Source organism: Tachypleus tridentatus, chromosome 7 (genome assembly GCF_004210375.1).
Source record: "Tachypleus tridentatus isolate NWPU-2018 chromosome 7, ASM421037v1, whole genome shotgun sequence".
Lineage (NCBI taxonomy): Eukaryota > Metazoa > Arthropoda > Merostomata > Xiphosura > Limulidae > Tachypleus > Tachypleus tridentatus.
The window spans coordinates 188,525,303-188,545,326 of NC_134831.1; the positions used below are offsets into that span (position 1 = coordinate 188,525,303).

The 20,024-nt window shown below is 31.0% G+C and overlaps 1 protein-coding gene across 12 annotated transcripts in view; it reads right to left on the reverse strand.

Annotated features, from left to right (window-relative positions):
- LOC143257523 (coiled-coil domain-containing protein 186-like) overlaps nucleotides 1-20,024 on the reverse strand; it is a 62,607-nt gene that overhangs the window by 20,303 nt on the left and 22,280 nt on the right. For all 12 annotated transcript variants that reach the window (XM_076516308.1, XM_076516305.1, XM_076516298.1 and 9 more), the window contains 8 exons: nucleotides 17,863-18,066; nucleotides 16,392-16,478; nucleotides 14,177-14,319; nucleotides 10,651-10,831; nucleotides 8,954-9,028; nucleotides 8,191-8,275; nucleotides 6,551-6,630; nucleotides 4,215-4,469 (listed from right to left, as the gene is read on the reverse strand). In XM_076516308.1, coding sequence (XP_076372423.1) covers nucleotides 4,215-4,469; nucleotides 6,551-6,630; nucleotides 8,191-8,275; nucleotides 8,954-9,028; nucleotides 10,651-10,831; nucleotides 14,177-14,319; nucleotides 16,392-16,478; nucleotides 17,863-18,066 — 1,110 coding nt within the window. The remainder of the gene's footprint in view (nucleotides 1-4,214; nucleotides 4,470-6,550; nucleotides 6,631-8,190; nucleotides 8,276-8,953; nucleotides 9,029-10,650; nucleotides 10,832-14,176; nucleotides 14,320-16,391; nucleotides 16,479-17,862; nucleotides 18,067-20,024) is intronic.

Consider the following 20,024-nt stretch of genomic DNA (forward strand, 5'->3'; position numbering starts at 1 on the left):
AGTTTTCAATACTGCTTCAAACAACTGAACATCTACCTTCAGTAGTCAATAACTACGGTCTCATATCCCTTCAGTACAATATTTAGTTTTTCATGTTGCCAGCAGTCAATAACTATGGTCTCATACCCTTCAGTACAATGTTTCATTTTACAAGTTTTCAGTGGTCAGAAACTATGATCTCATACCCTTCAGTACAATGTTTAATTTTACAAGTTTTCAGTAGTCAATAATTACGGTCTCATACCCCTTCAGTACAATATTTAGTTCTTCATGTTGCCAGTAGTCAATAACTATGGTCTCATACCCTTCAGTACAATGTTTAATTTTGCAAGTTTTCACTGGTCAATAACTATGATCTCATACACTTCAGTACAATGTTTAATTTTACAAGTTTTCAGTGGTCAATAACTATGATCTCATACACTTCAGTACAATGTTTAATTTTACAAGTTTTCAGTAGTCAATAACTACGGTCTCATACCCCTTCAGTACAATATTTAGTTCTTTATGTTGCCAGCAGTCAATAACTATGGTCTCATACCCTTCAGTACAATGTTTAATTTTACAAGTTTTCAGTGGTCAATAACTATGATCTCATACCCTTCAGTACAATGTTTAATTTTACAAGTTTTCAGTAGTCAATAACTACGGTCTCATACCCTTCAGTACAATGTTTAATTTTACAAGTTTTCAGTAGTCAATAACTACGGTCTCATACCCCTTCAGTACAATATTTAGTTCTTCATGTTGCCAGTAGTCAATAACTATGGTCTCATACCCTTCAGTAAAATATTTAGTTCTTCATGTTGCCAGTAGTCAATAACTATGGTCTCATACCCTTCAGTACAATATTCAGTTCTTCATGTTGCCAGTAGTCAATAACTATGGTCTCATACCCTTCAGTACAATGTTTACTTTTACAAGTTTTCAGTAGTCAATAGCTATGATCTCATACCCTTCAGTACAATATTTAGTTCTTCATGTTGCCAGTAGTCAAACTCCATGGTCTCATACCCTTCAGTACAATGTTTAGTTCTTCATGTTGTCAGTACTCAATAACTATGATCTCATACCCTTCAGTACAATATTTAGTTCTTCATGTTGCCAGTAGTCAATAACTATGGTCTCATACCCTTCAGTACAATGTTTAGTTCTTCATGTTGTCAGTGGTCAATAACTATGATCTCATACCATTCAGTACAATTTTAGTTCTTCATGTTGCCAGTAGTCAATAACTATGGTCTCATACCCTTCAGTACAATATTTAGTTCTTCATGTTGCCAGTAGTCAATAACTATGGTCTCATACCCTTCAGTACAATATTTAGTTCTTCATGTTGCCAGTAGTCAATAACTATGGTCTCATACCCTTCAGTACAATATTCAGTTCTTCATGTTGCCAGTAGTCAATAACTATGGTCTCATACCCTTCAGTACAATGTTTACTTTTACAAGTTTTCAGTAGTCAATAACTATGATCTCATACCCTTCAGTACAATATTTAGTTCTTCATGTTGCCAGTAGTCAATAACTATGGTCTCATACCCTTCAGTACAATGTTTAGTTCTTCATGTTGTCAGTGGTCAATAACTATGATCTCATACCATTCAGTACAATGTTTAATTTTACAAGTTTACAGTAGTCAATAACTATGGTCTCATACCCCTTCAGTACAATATTTAGTTCTTCATGTTGCCAGTAGTCAATAACTATGGTCTCATACCCTTCAGTACAATGTTTAGTTCTTCATGTTGCCAGAAGTCAATAACTATGGTCTCATACCCTTCAGTACAATGTTTAATTTTACAAGTTTTCAGTGGTCAATAACTATGATCTCATACCCTTCAGTACAATGATTAATTTTACAAGTTTTCAGTAGTCAATAACTACGATCTTATACCCTTCAGTACAATGTTTAGTTCATGTTGCCAGTAGTCAATAACTATGATGTCATATCCTTCAGTACAATGTTTAATCTTACAAGTTTTCAGTAGTCAATAACTATGGTCTCATACCCTTCAGTACAATATTTAATCTTAGAAGTTTTCAGTAGTCAACAACTATAATCTCATACCCTTCAGTACAATGTTTAGTTCATGTTGCCAGTAGTCAATAACTATGGTCTCATACCCTTCAGTATAATGTTTAATCTTACAAGTTTTCAGTGGTCAATGACTATGATCTCATACCCCTTCAGTACAATATTTAGTTCTTCATGTTGCCAGTAGTCAATAACTATGGTCTCATACCCTTCAGTACAATATTTAGTTCTTCATGTTGCCAGCAGTCAATAACTATGGTCTCATACCCTTCAGTACAATGTTTCATTTCACAAGTTTTCAGTGGTCAATAACTATGATCTCATACCCTTCAGTACAATGTTTACTTTTACAAGTTTTAGTAGTCAATAACTATGATCTCATACCCTTCAGTACAATGTTTAGTTCATGTTGCCAGTAGTCAATAACTATGGTCTCATACCCTTCAGTACAATGTTTAATCTTACAAGTTTTCCGTAGTCAATAACTATGGTCTCATACCCTTCAGTACAATGTTTAATTTTGCAAGTTTTCAGTGGTCAATAATTACGGTCTCATACCCCTTCAGTACAATATTTAGTTCTTCATGTTGCCAGCAGTCAATAACTATGGTCTCATACCCTTCAGTACAATATTTAGTTCTTCATGTTGCCAGTAGTCAATAACTATGGTCTCATACCCTTCAGTACAATATTTAGTTCTTCATGTTGCCAGTAGTCAATAACTATGGTCTCATACCCTTCAGTACAATGTTTCATTTCACAAGTTTTCAGTGGTCAATAACTATGATCTCATACCCTTCAGTACAATGTTTACTTTTACAAGTTTTAGTAGTCAATAACTACGATCTCATACCCTTCAGTACAATGTTTAGTTCATGTTGCCAGTAGTCAATAACTATGGTCTCATACCCTTCAGTACAATGTTTAATCTTACAAGTTTTCCGTAGTCAATAACTATGGTCTCATACCCTTCAGTACAATGTTTAATCTTACAAGTTTTCAGTGGTCAATAACTATGGTCTCATACCCTTCAGTATAATGTTTAATCTTACAAGTTTTCAGTAGTCAATAACTACAGTCTCATACCCTTCAGTACAATATTTAGTTCTTCATGTTGCCAGTAGTCAATAACTATGGTCTCATACCCTTCAGTACAATATTTAGTTCTTCATGTTGCCAGTAGTCAATAACTATGGTCTCATACCCTTCAGTACAATGTTTAATTTTACAAGTTTTCAATGGTCAATAACTAAGATCTCATACCCTTCAGTACAATGTTTAATCTTACAAGTTTTCAGTAGTCAATAACTATGGTCTCATACCCTTCAGTACAATGTTTAATCTTACAAGTTTTCAGTAGTCAATAACTATAATCTCATACCCTTCAGTACAATGTTTAGTTCATGTTGCCAGTAGTCAGTAACTACGATCTCATACCCTTCAGTACAATGTTTCATTTTACAAGTTTTCAGTGGTCAATAACTATGATCTCATTCCCTTCAGTACAATGTTTAATTTTACAAGTTTTCAGTAGTCAATAATTACGGTCTCATACCCCTTCAGTACAATATTTAGTTCTTCATGTTGCCAGTAGTCAATAACTATGGTCTCATACCCTTCAGTACAATATTTAGTTATTCATGTTGCCAGTAGTCAATAACTATGGTCTCATACCCTTCAGTACAATGTTTGATTTTACAAAATTTTCAGTGGTCAATAACTATGATCTCATACCCTTCAGTACAATATTTAGTTCATGTTGCCTATAGTCAATAACTACAGTCTCATACCCTTCAGTACAATGTTTAATTTTACAGGTCGTAAGTGTTAAAATTATTTTTACTTCAACACATTCTCAGTAACTATCACTTTATATGCTAAAATTACAATTTTCACTTGGAACTATGACTAGGAAAAATTGTTTTATATCCTACAATAAAGCAATGTCTCTTCATAATTGGTCAGTAACTTATTATCAATAATCTGTAACATTTATTTCCCTCTGTCCTCAAATCTATTTTTTTAATATATGCCACTCTAGGAGCTTCAAGAATCTTTTTACAGACTTTGGAATGATATAAAATGATTATGAAGTTCAAAACCTCATGGTTTACTTTTCATTATTTCTTCCTTTGTGTTTTATTAATAAAACATACAATTTTTAACAAACTAACTTGGGAGAAAGCTTTGCTGTACTGGGTAGCAACAGTAGTTGTGGAGGTTTTTTTGCTACTAAATACCACGGGCGGAGTCACATGAGGTGATGATGATGTGTTGTGCTGGTTGGCTGACTGTCCCCCTGGAAGAATGTCCAAGGACCCGTTGGAGCTTGCCCGAGAGCCCATGCTCAGGCTTTCTCCTCCATTATGATGGTTAGCTTCATAAGCCTCCAACCTCTTTCTAACTCCCTGAAGTTCCCGAGACAGCTCCTAAAGACAGTAAAATACAGTACCTCTAAACTTTTAGTGAACTTTTAATGAAAAGGAATTTAACATAAAATTTATTATTTGCTTTTGAGTGAAGTACTGTTAAAATAAGAATGAGCTATATCCCTTGTGTACCCAAAACAGGTAAATGGACTTTATCAAAACTGTTTTATTTTTTCTAATAAAGTAAACCTTTTTCTTTCCCACAAAGAAAAATTAATTCTAATGTAATGTAATTCATTAGAAACAGGCAAATCTATGATATTTATAATAAGTAATGAGGTGAAATATATTCCTAGTGCCAAAACACTACAATCCTTATCAGCATATTTATATAACTTAATATGTGTGTGTGTGTCTGTCTGTCTGTCTCTGTGTGTGTGTGTCTCTGTGTGGTGTGTGTGTGTGTAACTACTTCGCAGAGTATGGAAGGATCTTCACCAAAGTTGGTATAGAGCACAAAGTTTTAGTTTTGTGATGTGTATAAGTTTTCACATTTTGTGCAATTATATGTTAGGGAGACAACTTTTCATGTCATGAGATAGCCTTTCATTAATCATGAATTTACATAACCTCCATCCAGAGAACAGGTACTCAGTTAGCTAGTTATAAACAAATTTGAATGTCTTTTTAACGAATGGTACTACCTAAAAGCACTTCTTAAAATCACACACGAGTCACATCTAAGTACCTTCTTTAATGTAAATTGTTCCCAAAGGTACCTTAAATCAGTACTAGCCATCAGAGAAACTTTTATATGTTCTGTGTTTAAAACACAGAAGAACAGATTCAAAATACTGTTCAGACACATCATAATAATTCCTTTATAAAGATGTATATATTTTTCAAATTGCAAAGATTTACAAAATTATTAGTATTTTTCTCCATGTATAAAATTTTCATAAAAATTCATACATACTTTTACATACATGAACCATTTTCAATGATATCTAATTACTTACTTTGTTAGTTAAACCTACACAAGACACAGTCCGATTTCATGTACAATTGTAAATAAATGGAATAGCACAATGTCATTCAACTCACAGGTTTGTTTTACCACAGCTGTTGCAACATCACTACTCATGTGCTGGGGAAGCAGCAAGCTAATCAGTATTTGCATCAAAACGAAGATTTACATCATGTCAGAAATCTAAGATCTGTTACATCAGGTGCAGACAGTACAAGTTGTCTTAGGAACTGTCCAATCAACTTGGTTGTACATACATAACATTCAAAGCCAGTTACTGTTTTTCCTCTGTAGTGTTTAATAGTACCAAGCTCAGCTTTATTACCCTGAGGTTTAATCAACAATGTTTATAAGAGGCATCTAATGTAATATTACTAAGTGATAATTAACAATACAAAAAGTCAAATATCCATGGAAGGTATCAACTGCAGTATACTTAGTTGAAAACAATGTCAAAAGTGATACATCTATAAATAGTGACCAAAGTATCACATTATTCAGTTCTATATAAAACACAGTTTGTTACGTTTAAAATATTGATAACCACTAGCTATAGATTTCCCTACACCAATCATGACATGATAGGCCTAATGATAACAATCCACTAGTGTATAAACTGCTAACAAGCCACATGATATGTCATTTTTAGATAGTTTTCGTTTGTGTGAGCACCATGACATATTTTTTTTTTCAGTATTACTTATTTATCACTATGGCAACACAAGGTTGTTAAATACCCAAACATTGTGTTACATTTGTGGTAATTTTGATCTAAGTAATGAGTTTTATTTTCTCTTCCCAATTTGTAAAAAAAATCCTCATGTGAGAGAAAAAAAAAAAAAAGAATATTGTGTTTGAAATCTATGTAGCTGAATTATAGAGAACCTGTTATTAAAACCAAAACAACTTTCATGAAGTTTAAATATACAGGCCTGTGAAAGTAATACAGTATTTTTACAGACTGAATTCAATATATTTCTGACAGATTGTGTTGAGTTAATACACAAGTTAGTCTACACGGATAATTTATTGTCAAACATTTTATACAATGTACTATACTTTAGTTTTAAATTTCCATACCTAGTGACATTCATTTTTCAAATATACTTAGTACCTTTATGCTAGTAATGTGCCTTCTCTTCATCACTTTATTTTCATTTTCAGCTTCTTCCAATTTAACTGTTAGCTGTTCCACTAAAAAACAAAGAGTTAGGTATCATGAAAAACACATTTTAACAATAAATCTCAGATATTATGGTAATTGTGATAGCTGACACACTAAATACTAAATTATATTTAAAAAAAAAACATACATCATGCAAAGATACTACTGCAAGATCCAGTTTAGAAAAAAAGTCTCTTTTCAAATGATGGAATAAGAAAAGAAAAAAACCCTAGGGAATTGTGACTTCCTTGATCATATCTCTTTGTTTTCCAGAAGTTATGTCGAGGGCAGTAAATACAAACTTAAATGTGAAGAAGAAATGGTAGCTAAAACATGGCTTAAACAGTATGTAAATAAGAACCTTTCAATAACTAATTTGCACCCCAGTCTGAAAGCAATAGTATTATGTTGAACGTTTATATAAATATATTTGGGAAATTATTTTTTAATTCTTTATTATAAGTTCCAGGATTGAAACTACATCATTAACAGCTTGTCCATCTCTTTGCTGTTGCCATTGCATTAGTGTTTCATCATCAGATTCTGGCTCACATGAAGAGTTGCTTCCTTCCTCTGACTGTTCAACCTAATATACATTATTTTTTACTTTCTGATCCATTGTTTTCTTCCAATTTTGCTATATTTTCTTCTCCCAATATGTTTAACACAATCAGCATCAACAAAAACTCCACTTAAACACCCATTAAATGGTGAAAACTGAGGTACCTTATTGGCTTACATAGTCTTTCAAACTGCTCCTAGAATATCCATGACATTCTAAGAATAAAGCTCTAGACTGATCTTGAAATGAAGTTCCATAATTTCCTGCACATTTTTTGAAAATCGTTAAATCATAAATCTAAAAGGAAATGGAATGGCATCCAAAACTGTACAAGAAGAAATAGAAATCAGATTACTCCTAACAGGAAACACATGAGGTTCAAACAATATAGATTTGTTGTTCAGAAATCAAAATATTCCTAATAGGAAACACAGGAGGTTGGGAGAATACCAATTTGTTGTTTGGAGAAATCAAAATACTCCTAACAGGAAACACAGGTGGTTGGGACAATACATATTTGTTATTTACAGTAATCAAAATACTCCTGACAGAAAACACAGGAGGTTAGAATAATATGGATTTGTTGCTTACAGAAATCAAGCTACTCCTAACAGGAAACACGTTGGAACAATATGGATTTGTTGTTTACATAAAGCAAGATATTCCTAACAGAAAATACATGAGGTTGGAAAAATATGTATTTGTTGTTCATAGAAAACAAAATAATCATAAAATGAAACACAGGAGGTCGGAACAATATGGATTTAGTGTTTATAAAAAAGACATAACAATAAGGATATAATATCAGTCACAGTTATTATACCTTAATGCCAGTACAGTAATGTAGATAGAAAAATATTTGTATACATCAAATGCATCCTAGGTGGTTCACTTAAAGAAACCTAATTAACAACACTCAGTATCATTCTTTATACATGTTTATTAAAGTATTAAATTTAGGAGAAATATAAATGATTCAAATTAATTCTTTGGATAAAACATTAATATAATTTCATCACATACACACCTAATTTTGTTTTTTCTGCCAATTTTCTAGCCAGTAATTGGGTTTCCTGCTGTCTTTGTTGCATCTCTTCTTCCAACTGAGAAACCTGAAGTACAGAGAAATGTATTTAAGGGAATTAATAAAAAAGACATTCAAAAAAGTACATTTACAACTACAAGAACTCTAAATGCAAATTATGAGTTTTCAAATGTTCAACTTGCTGGAATTTTATGCAGTACAGCTATTGTAAAGTCAAAACCATTCAAAAATGATTGATCCAACATTGATTCACTGAAGCAAAAAATGTTTTTCACAATGAAGCAAGTCTCTGACCAGACACAAAAACATCTTAGTCATATAACGACAAATTGGATTTACAGATCCAAGTGGCTTTGGAAACATTTTTCTAAATACTTTTGCATCAGACAACCAAAGGATCCAGGAATATAAATCCCAACTAACATACAAGATGTAGAAAAAATATAAATAAAAAAGAACCATCAGTATTTTAGTAACACCCCTCTAACTACCAGTGAGTTTCCTTATGTATTCTATAGAAAAACATTAAGGATTTGAATCTTATTATATCAGCATCGTAACATAAAACTAATAATGTAGTCAATAGTATAAAAAAGAAATTAAGTTATACTTGTGACATATGTATAAATATTTCAACATTAGTTTAGTACCTTAAATTTTGTACCATATAACTTCTCAATGACAGTATCAACTTGAGTTAAATATTATGAAATATTCTAGGTAATTCTAACAATCAGACACTTACCAACTTTTCATTTTTATTTTCTAATTGTTCACACAGTCTGTCTAGTCGAGCAACTTCGCCCTCTAGTGTCTGAGCCTACAATAAACAAGTTTTGTTTGGTAATTCCAAAGATTATATAGAAGCATTTAGTGCATACACAAACATCATATATACTAAACATGTGCCAAAACAGCATTAATATAAATGTACTGATCAAAATGCCTTGTCTAGAGTTTCGAACATCGCCTAATCAAAACATTCCTTCACAGATAAGAAATGAAGAAAATTTTTATTTTAATCTCCATTCCAAATGTTTAACCTTGGCATTAGGATCAGTTTACTAATAAAATACAATACACCCTTATGTTAAATTGTTGAACTTTGAAAATCAGCCTAATGATCTCAGATATAGGACAAAAGCCTTTGTCTGCAATGAATATGACAAATATATTGTAGCTGATACATTGCAACATATTTTTCTTTGATTTCAGTCATGGATTCTAAGAATTAGCATAACATTTATAGTTTGAAAATTGACTTCTTTTACTCAAGAAAAAAAAATGCAATACCTTAATGATTACGTACAGTAATACTTAATAGCAGAGATCATGATGAAATAAAAATGGCAGCCATAAAAATCTTCAATTTAAAACCAACATTTAAATGTCTGAATGTTAACAATGACTATTTCACAGTACTGGCTCATCAAAACTAAAGCTTATAAAATTTTATTGTGTACAGGGAAGGTAGCTATGCAGCAGTATCCTACCACCTCATTACCCATATTAATGAATTGACTGTCAATCTTATAATGCACCCATTGTGCATCCAGAACAACAGCTATAGAATCCAACAACATCCCATATTTACTGAGATAATACATATATATCTTCTTTTTCTTCTTTTTTATAAAGTTTCAGACTTTGTCCAAATACTGTAATGAACTACCAATCAAATGCAACTGCATTGGCATCCTAACAAACTATTCATGCAGTTTTATTCTTTCAAACTCCAAAACTATTTCTAGATCAGAGAGAATATCTGTAGCACTGTAACTCTAGATACATTATATCATATGCTCATATCTTGAAATATACACTGTAATAATAAGGGGTAAAGTAATGCTGGCCAAGTTATTAATAACAGCACTTGTACATGTTATACTTCAACGAGAGAATTAGAGAGATTCATGTAACAATGTGTGCTTCTCAGGTCTTTTAAAAACAATAATACAACACACAGTTTAGGGCAATAGTAGAATAAATCCTCAAAAGAATAACTGATTGGAAATAAAAATAAAAAAGAACAGACCAATTTTCCATTTCCCAAACTCCCTGATATAGCTCAAAGCTGAAAAAATTGAGAGAGCTCTTACTGAAGGCAATGAAGTTATTCTGCAATCAACATGGTCAAAGACAAGACAGACAGAGACAACAAAAAAACAAACTGAAAGAAATACTAGCCCAAATTAGCCACAAGAATCTTGATGTAGCTGTTACCAAAAGCTGTTTAAAATAAGTGTTAAACTTAAAGGACGTTTGTGATTACCCTTAAACAAGTCTGACAAATAAGAAAGTAAAGAGATGTAGTTCAGCAGTGAGGAGAAGGCTATATAAAGTCAGGTTAACAGGTCATAACACATTATATTTTAATAATCAAAAACAAAATGATATGAGGAAAGTTATAAAAATTTATAAAACTTAGACTGGCCTTCTTACCTTGGTCTCCAAAGAGCTATGCTCAGACTGAAGTTGAACACTCTTAGCTGTCAACCGTTCTGTAAATTCTAAAAGTTCTCCTTCCTTGTTGTGACATGACTCCATGTCAGTCTGGAGGTCAGCATTGGCCTGACGCAGTCTTTCAACTTCACGCTGAGTAGCGGCTACCTTTTCCTTTTCCCTGTGAAAGTAATTCTTTACATAAAGTTACAAAACAAAGAATGAGAGTTAATGTCTCTAAATGACTAACTTTAGTCATTTTTTTATATTTCATCAATAAAAAATATTTTTTGTGTATGTGTGTGGAAAAACTATTACTTTTCTGAGGTAGTAAAATACTTAGCTGCTTAAAAATTTGCTATAAACTTAATAACAACTGAAACAGATTCTAAACACTACATTCCATTTTTAATACATCCATTTAATTTTACACAAAGTGAGGTTCTAATAGACAGGGAGGTTTTTCTTCTCCAATCCCTGCTGTGAACTTGTACTTTATTGTTTAAACTCACAATTATTATCAACTGATTTTAAGAAACACCCAAGAAAACTGTGAACTAAGTTTTTCCATAGGGTGCACTGAAACAACGGTTCTTATAACTAAAATTACACCTTACAAATGTTAGAAAGTTATTAGTTATTAAACATGTATGAATCAAGCACATTAATGTATACCTTATGATTGATATTTGGTTACAGTAGCTAATTTTTAACATTTCTTCTTATTTACAAAGGGCATGCATTTCTTAACAGACAATACATGTGTGGCAAAAACAGTGGTATAACTAGGTTCTGGATTATATGATTCTGCTCTATGATTTTATGTACTTTACTTGTAAAATTAAGCTGTATTATGTTGAATATTCCACTTCTAAACCTTATAAGATTAATTGCTGGCACACTACACATTACATGTTAAAACTTCTGTTTGTGTTTTTCGTGTTGAGGGTTAAGCCATGTATTAGTTTCGACTTCTTAAAATTGTTGGTGCAAACAAACATTATCTACTGATGTTTTGTTGTAAATTGGTTATGTTGTTTTCATCAGTGATAAATGTTGAGTTTATATTAACTACAAGTTGTCTGACAGCCATTGGCATAAGAGGTTGGGTTTTTATTAACACTTCTGATACTTGTTGTATGTTATGAGCTATAACCAATGAGTTTTGAGTCTTGCAGCTGTCTAATAATTATTAATATGGATATAGAATGGTAGAAAATGTGGGACTAAGTTGTTTCAAAAAATACTGACAAACACTGTTATTGTTTGTTTCTGGCATGTAATTAAAATTCTATAAAATATAGATGAGGGTTTATTGCATAAGTGCTATATGACTAACATTTAGGTTTGGAAATTATGCATTTTGTTAATAAACATTGGCAACTGTTAGTGTGATTGTTGTGCCTGAAGTACCTTTTGACTCAGAAGTTCACCGACAAAAATACAATTGTTAATTATAGAAAATGAGATGTGTTGGACCTAAACTGTGATAATATCAATAAGGTCATGTAAGGTCAACTTCAACATTGTATCCTTTGACATTTTTATTAATATGCATAAACCAAATGTGTCAATTACAGTGTACACAATAACATGGGTTTTAGCTCTTCAGAAATGGAGGAAAATAGCTTGTATCCTTTCATTTTTCTTTCTTATACTATGAATAATATACCAAATTAAATGAAACTTAGGACAAACTTACTAAATAGTAACTAGTTGCAGCTTTAAAACAGTTCATGTAATTTGAGTTAGTTTTATTATCATTTCTTACATGGTGAAATCTTCAAATTTTGCTCCAAGGCTGTTTCCAAAAAATATCAAAATTATTTTCTTTCATCTTAAAATTTCAATTTTCCTTTTTGCTGTTAATCAGAAAGTTCCATCTTATATGTTCAGTCAGTTTCAACTCAACTGATATTCATTAACATATTTCAGAGTTGGTTGGTTTGTTTTGAATTTTGTGCAAAGCTAAGCGAGGACTAACTGCACTAGCCATCCCTAATGATGGCAGTGTAAGACTAGAGGGAAGGCAGCTAATCATCACCACCTGCTGCCAAAGTCTTGGGCTACTCTCTTAACAATGAATAGTGAGATTGACCATCACATTATAATGCCCCCACAGCTAAAAGGGCGAGCATGTTTGGTGCAACAGGGATTCAAACCCGCGACCCTCAGATTACGAGTCGAGTGCCTTAACTACCTGGTCATGCCATATTTCAAAAAATAGTTTATTTTCTCAATTACAATAATTATCACTTCTGGAAATAAATTATAAAAGACATGATATACTGGTGGCCTATAACATACTTTTGTCTGGTTATCTACCAGTATTTCTGCTGAAGACATCTTCTGTTGAGACCAATTTACATCTACAAATTATAGTTTATTTTCAGTAAATAATAATAATTTGAAACACCAGAATATTCTGCTTGTGCTTACTGCAATCATTAAATATCAGTAAGCTCATCTGATGTGTTGTCATAAAAAAAACTTTAGTTTTCAAACAAATATAATTTAACAAAAACACTTTCAAAAAAAAAAAATCTAAAGAAAGTATTTAAAAACTTTCCACATGTGGCTTCTTATTAAATTCATTATTCATCTATGCTGGAATTCTTGTCACATTCAAATAAAATCATAAATTACTGCCCACACCACCTTACATTACCATAAGTATCTTATAATCTGCTCTACTTATTTTCAAATCTGTGCTTTCGCAGTCAAGTTTAGACCACTTGCTATTTTGTTATAAGATGGCATGAATAAGTATCTGTAATAACAAAACCTCAGAGGGAAAGAAAATTATTTGAGAAACATAACACAAATAATTATATTACTGCACAATGGTAGTTTCTTTGTAAATATAAACCTATGCTTTTAATGGAAAGAAAAATTCTAAAAACTCACTGTTTTGTTTGGGGTAAGACCCCTCAATGGGTGTGCATTAACACAACTTAGAAAATTTTTCTTTGGAAATTATATTAATTTCCAAATTATATAATTAATATTAATTATATTAATTCCAAAGATTATATTAATTAATACATATTACAGAATGATAAAATATTAATTCTTAAAAAATTTAGAGTTAAATTTGTGAAAATATATTCAGAATTATTGTTTTCACTTAAAAATTCTGAAATCTAATACATGGGTTTGCACTTGACTACTGGAAGGCTTTGTGGCTCCATTAAGATTAAACCAAAAAATAAATAAATATAAAATAACCTTATTTAGCGTTTACTAGGATGACCTGAAAGCTTCTTGTCTCTGGATAAACATCATCACTAATTTTCTTCAGTAATGAATAAAATGTTTACTGACTAAATGCAAACAAGGAGTTTTTAATTGCACTTTTATACGTCAAATTGGATCAGAAAATTTAAACATACAACCTAAATCACATACCATACCTTTTACACAACTTTATGCTTTCATAATTAAAATAAGTTTTGTAAAAAATGACCATGAACCATTTCTAGAAAGGAACAAACTGATATCCTAAGGGTTAAAGTTACTTTCTCACCGGTCAAGTTGGATCTGCAGATTTTCCATTTCAGCCAATTTAGCTGACAAGTCAACAATATCCTGCCTCAAAGAATTCTGGGTATCCTTCAGCTTGCTTACAACTTGTTCATGTTCTAATCTCTCCTTCTCCAAGTTATGAATCTAGTAGAAATATCTTTAAATTATTTACTTCACTTATCATATTTCATTAGGCCTAAGATCTATGATGAAAATCATGTTATACAGCAGGTTTGTTTTTAATTACACTGTTATTTTATAAAGTAAATTTTGAATAAAGGAAAATATTGTACATAACGCAGTATAACCTCATGAGCTCTTATGTCAATGAAAGGCCTTGTCAACATGCCATTCACAAGGTGTGCAACTGATATACTATCGCATTTTAATTGGTAACATGTAGTATAGTCAGTAACGAGAGATTTCTACAAATTACTGTCAGTCTCATCATGATATATCAAACAGATTACTGATTTAAAAACTTGCTGAAACTTAAGATTTTATTCACAAATGATCACATTCCAACTTTCCACAGAGTTTGTAAGTGAATGACTTGTTTGTTAACAATTTTCATAACTCCTTTGCCACAAAAGACAAGGAACTATTAGAATTACTTTGGATTAAGTGAATTCATATTCTGCAAATAAAAGTTTAAATACATAAAAAAATATGAAAGTTAAATTGGTAATCACAATTCTATTCAACAATTCAAAATTGCCCTTTGCAACAATAAACTGATCACATATGAACATCATCTGCTTTTCAGTTAGACCTGAATGATGGCAACAAGGTAAACCGAGATCACCTGGAGCTTTATTCTTGATACTGTAGTTCCATTTAATCTCCACACTTAGGATATTGCTGCATCAAACAATAAATTGTAACCATGGCTACTTAAATGAGCAAACACAATGATAAAAAGGGTATCACAAAACTTGAAACATCTCATAAGCTACAATTAAACTTCAGTACAAGGAATTTTTCAGCAATGAACCCCAATATATATATATATATATATGTATATACTCTAACACATTTACTCTTATACATTTATTTTAATATCCATGTTTGTTTCAGTTTAATATACATTTAGAAATGCATGTAATGTACATTGTAAAATATGTATCGTGAAAATCCAATCTGTTCTCTAAATTTCTAGTAGATTCTCAAGTGTAATAATCACCAATGTATGATATATGTATGTAAAATAAGTGACTGCCAGTATTATTCCCAAGTGAACTTTCAAGAACTTTATGCCTAAAGATTATAAATCAATGCACCAAGAGACAGTTTAATAGCATTGTTGGGTTGCTACAGTCAGTATACTATTAGCCTTGCAAGCTACAATTATAACAAATGCTTATTAATTTGAAAACTACAAATTTTTGACCAGAAACATTTGTAGATTTCAAGTATTACAAAAACTTAAATGAATTAACGTTGGTTCTTAGTATTATCTCTATGAGAACATTAGAGCTAGCTAGCATTCCTGCCAAGTGAAGTGAATCTATGTATCAACATGAAAGTCATTCACTCCTTGTGAACCATTGACAAAGTAATCAGTTCCAAACCAGGAGACTCAGTATTGTTTTACAAGTCTGTAAAGTTTGTATGTAAATATTATTTGTAATAACCATTTTTATGTATTGTACTGTTCTTTGTACATCAAAATATAATTGTATCTTAAGTAAAATTTCTGTATCAATTTTGTTGGAAATATTATAACTGATGCATATCAACATTCAACCAACTTATAAATTCAAATATCTGGCTATTTAAAATCATAATATATAACATAATAAACCACAGACTCATCCAAAATACATTATACTAAGTATCAATACTTAGCAGTAGTTTATTCAAGGGCATTTTAAATAACTGAAACTGATAAAAACAATAGAGTTTCCAATAACAAAACAAGTTGTTATAAAGTTACATCTTCCATTATATATTCTTAATGGTGGCCTTTAATTCTCAAACTATAAAGGAAGACGATTCCCTTGAACTTCATCGTTACAGAACCACACTAAATATTCATAACACAAGCTAAATCCAAGCACAAAAAAGGTATTAAAAAACATACATTACATTAGCTTGTAGTAGTTTTCACTATCAATATGCAAATAAACCTTACACATATACATCATGGTGATTATATGTTTTAAAAATTGAAAGGTATTAATATGTTTAGTGTACAAATCAGGACTTATACATACCTTTACAGTTAGTGCATTATTTTCATTAATTGCTAGCTTATGTTTCTTTTTAAGACCATCAAGTTCTTGTGCAAGTAGATTTTGAACCTGAAAAGTATGAATGTGTGTCAATAAAACATGGTATATGTTTAATAAAAAACAAAAAGTTATATTCACCAGCCATTTGTATTTATAAACATAAAAATACCAAACATACTCTGATTAAATATATACCTGTGTGTGTTCAAGTATTATTCTAACCAAAATGAAATTATTTATACACAAATCTGTATAAAGTACACCATACCTGCAACTTTTTTTACACGTTAATCCATCTTACATTAAAAAATACCACCTCAAGTCTGATTCAAGTTCAATTCTCAACTGAAAGAGTGACTCCTTAATTTGCAAATAATCTACATAATTTCACTAAACAGTGGTAAAACAAATGTATGTACATAATAAAACTGTTACTTACAGAAACAAAAAAATGTGCAAGAATTCTTGTAATGGTTGAAAGGTAAGCATCTAAGTTTTAAAATTTGTGGTGGAAAAATCAAGAAATCTTCATGCTGACATTTTGTTATCTAAAAATTGTGTTAACGTTGGCAAATCATTACCTGGAATTGATATCACAAGCCTTCTTTTAATGAGTCATTCTATTAATTTTAGGTTTTATTCTGTATATTTTAGTATTCTACAAATTTTTCACTATGATATTAAGAAATTTAAGCTTTTTGTTTTCATAAAAAAATTATTTTTTTTCCATTACTTTAATGAACAGAGCTTATTTTATTAATGTTTACATTTCTTCACCATCCAAACTTTCAATTTACTGAAGCTGTCAACAATTAAACCATTGCACTAAATGCCTTGTTTTTATTTCGACAAAATAAAACAAAAGCTGCTACTGAAAACCTGTTTGTTATCACTTTTGTTTTAGACATTTAAACCTAAAATTTGTTGCACTAATTTCCTTAAATATTAGACAGGATCCCTCTATCTACAAACAATTTCATTTAGTGTAAGTTTACATTTATCAGTTTCCCATGTGTAAGAAAGAACACCTATCATATTTATTTTGAGTTAATACTTCAATACGACAATTAAATAGTTTAACAATACAGCATGCTTCTAGATGCTGTAAAAAACTCAGCACTTGCCACAAAGTTCTTTTCAAAAGAAAGATTTTCAAGATATGTAACAAAGCAAATATCTTAGGTTAGCTGTGGCTTCAAACTAATGTTATGTGGATTATTACTGTGTTCCAGTTACCAACTGGATCTGTCATTATAAATGGTATGAACACACAAGTTTTACAAAAGAAGAAACTGTTCATTATCATATTCTCTTAAACCAAAACTGAATTACCCATTAATATTCAATCAAGTAGAAAATGTAAGATAGACTTTAAACTTTGGTACAACAATTTGTAAAAATTTGTTTTTAATTTGCAAGGTAAAATGGACTGCTAAGAGAACTTCAAGCCTACTTCTTGCTGATCAAACTTCTCTTGTCGTTGAGCTTCTAACTCACTAACTTTGGCTTTCAATTCATTATCCAGTGATACTGACTTGATTTCTTCTGCTGCCTGATAGCGTCCAATCATCTCTTGACAATCTTTACGTATCTGCTCTGCTTCCTCTCTTGTTTCTTGCAGCCTCTGCAACGTCTGATCCAACTTTGCACGAGTCTCCTATATGTCAAATAAATTGGCATCATTGAAGAATAATACTTTTTAATCTCTTTCTCAATCATCCATACAAAATGTATGCGAGAAAAACCTTAAAGTAACTTTCCGAAATAACACGATAAGAGTCATGTGAATTTTTCTGACCACTTCAACAACCTACTTTGACTTCACAAAGTCTAAAACTTGTAACAAAAAATTATACTCACCAAAAAATCTCAGAAACTATAAAAGCAATATATAATTTGGTATTTATTTTGACAAAGCATTTAATTACACAAATAGTTGATGTAACTTCTAATGTTAATAAAGGTTAAGTATCAAAACAAGATACTCAAAATCTTTTACTTTTATGCTAACCATGTTGAAAACATATAAACAAAAACATATTATAATAAACAAATAACAGCTGATAGCAAAATATGCATGAACCAGCTGCAGAAAATGTTAAAATATAACTTCATGAACAAATCAATTATTATAGCACCAAACAAATTTGGTCTGTCTGGAATTTCATGAACAGCTATACAAGAGATATATGTCCCAGTCATCCCTAATTTAGAACATTTGGTTAACCCTAGAACTACCAATGGGTCAATTTGCAAAAGCTTTAACACATTTTTAAAATCTACTTACATGCCAAATTGCTTACAGATACACACTGTTGTTGTTTGTTACACAATCCTGAACAACTTTCAATTCACTCACACAAAAAAAAGTACCAAAATAACATCAATGTAGGTTTGTTTATTTGATTTGTTTTGAATTTCACGTAAAGCTACACGAGGGTTACCTGCACTACCCATCCCTAATTTAGCAGTGCAATACCAAAGGGAAGGTAGCTAGTCATCACCACCCATTGCCAACACTTGGGCTACTCTTTTACCAACAAATAGTGAAATTGACTGTCAAATTATAATGCCCCATGGCTGAAGGGGTGAGCATGTTTGATGTGACAGTGATTCGAACCCGTGACACTCAGATTATGTGTCGAGTGCTTTAACCACCTGGCCAAGCCGAGCCATCAATGTAGGAATTGTTGTAAGTTCCAATAATTACTTCTGGAGACCCTGTATATTTTAAATATAAAATTAGTTATTTCTCACAACTTGTTAGACAAGTTCTTAACACTTATTGTAACATGCAAAATAAAATTGCTCAAAACAATGTAATATATGGAATCTACTAGTTAATGAATGGTAGAGAAAAATAAAAAATTGGTAACTTGAAAGTTAAAGTATCCTTAAAAGTTTAAATACAAGAAATTTTGAGTTAGGGAAAACTAATCCACAGACTCACATTGTCAAATTAAACTTAAAAAAATATTTAAAAACCAGATTTCTTTTTTTATATGGGTACCTAACTATAAAAAAACAAATGCTCAGAAATTAGTTATCATACTTCATGTAAGAGTGAATGCACAATATTTAAAAATTAAACCAAAATATACCAATCACAAATTACATTAATCTGAAATGTTTTCCACTGAATAACATCATTTATCCAAAGATCAAAACCAATATAAAATATAATTTATCAAATCAAATATCAGTAGTAAAATAAACATTATGAAACAGAATATATTGGTCTAAATACTAACTTAGCCATTTTTCTCGGTAAATCATCATATTCAACCATAAGAAAAGTACAACTCTCTATGGTAAAACTTAATATACCATGATTGAATGCTAGGTATATTGTGATAAAATCACAATCATAAATTGCCAAGGAGAAACTTCACTAAACTATGGTGAAAAGAACAAAAAATACATTGTAACAAGCCATGGTATACCAAACTCATGGTACACAATTTCTGAAGCCATAGTAAACATGATCAGATACCATTAAACAACAATAAAATCCATAGTTCACTAACGTGAAATTTCACTATACCATCATAAGTAAGACACACAATGTACAGTGGGAGTAAAACCCCAATACACCACAGTGAGTAAGACACTCAA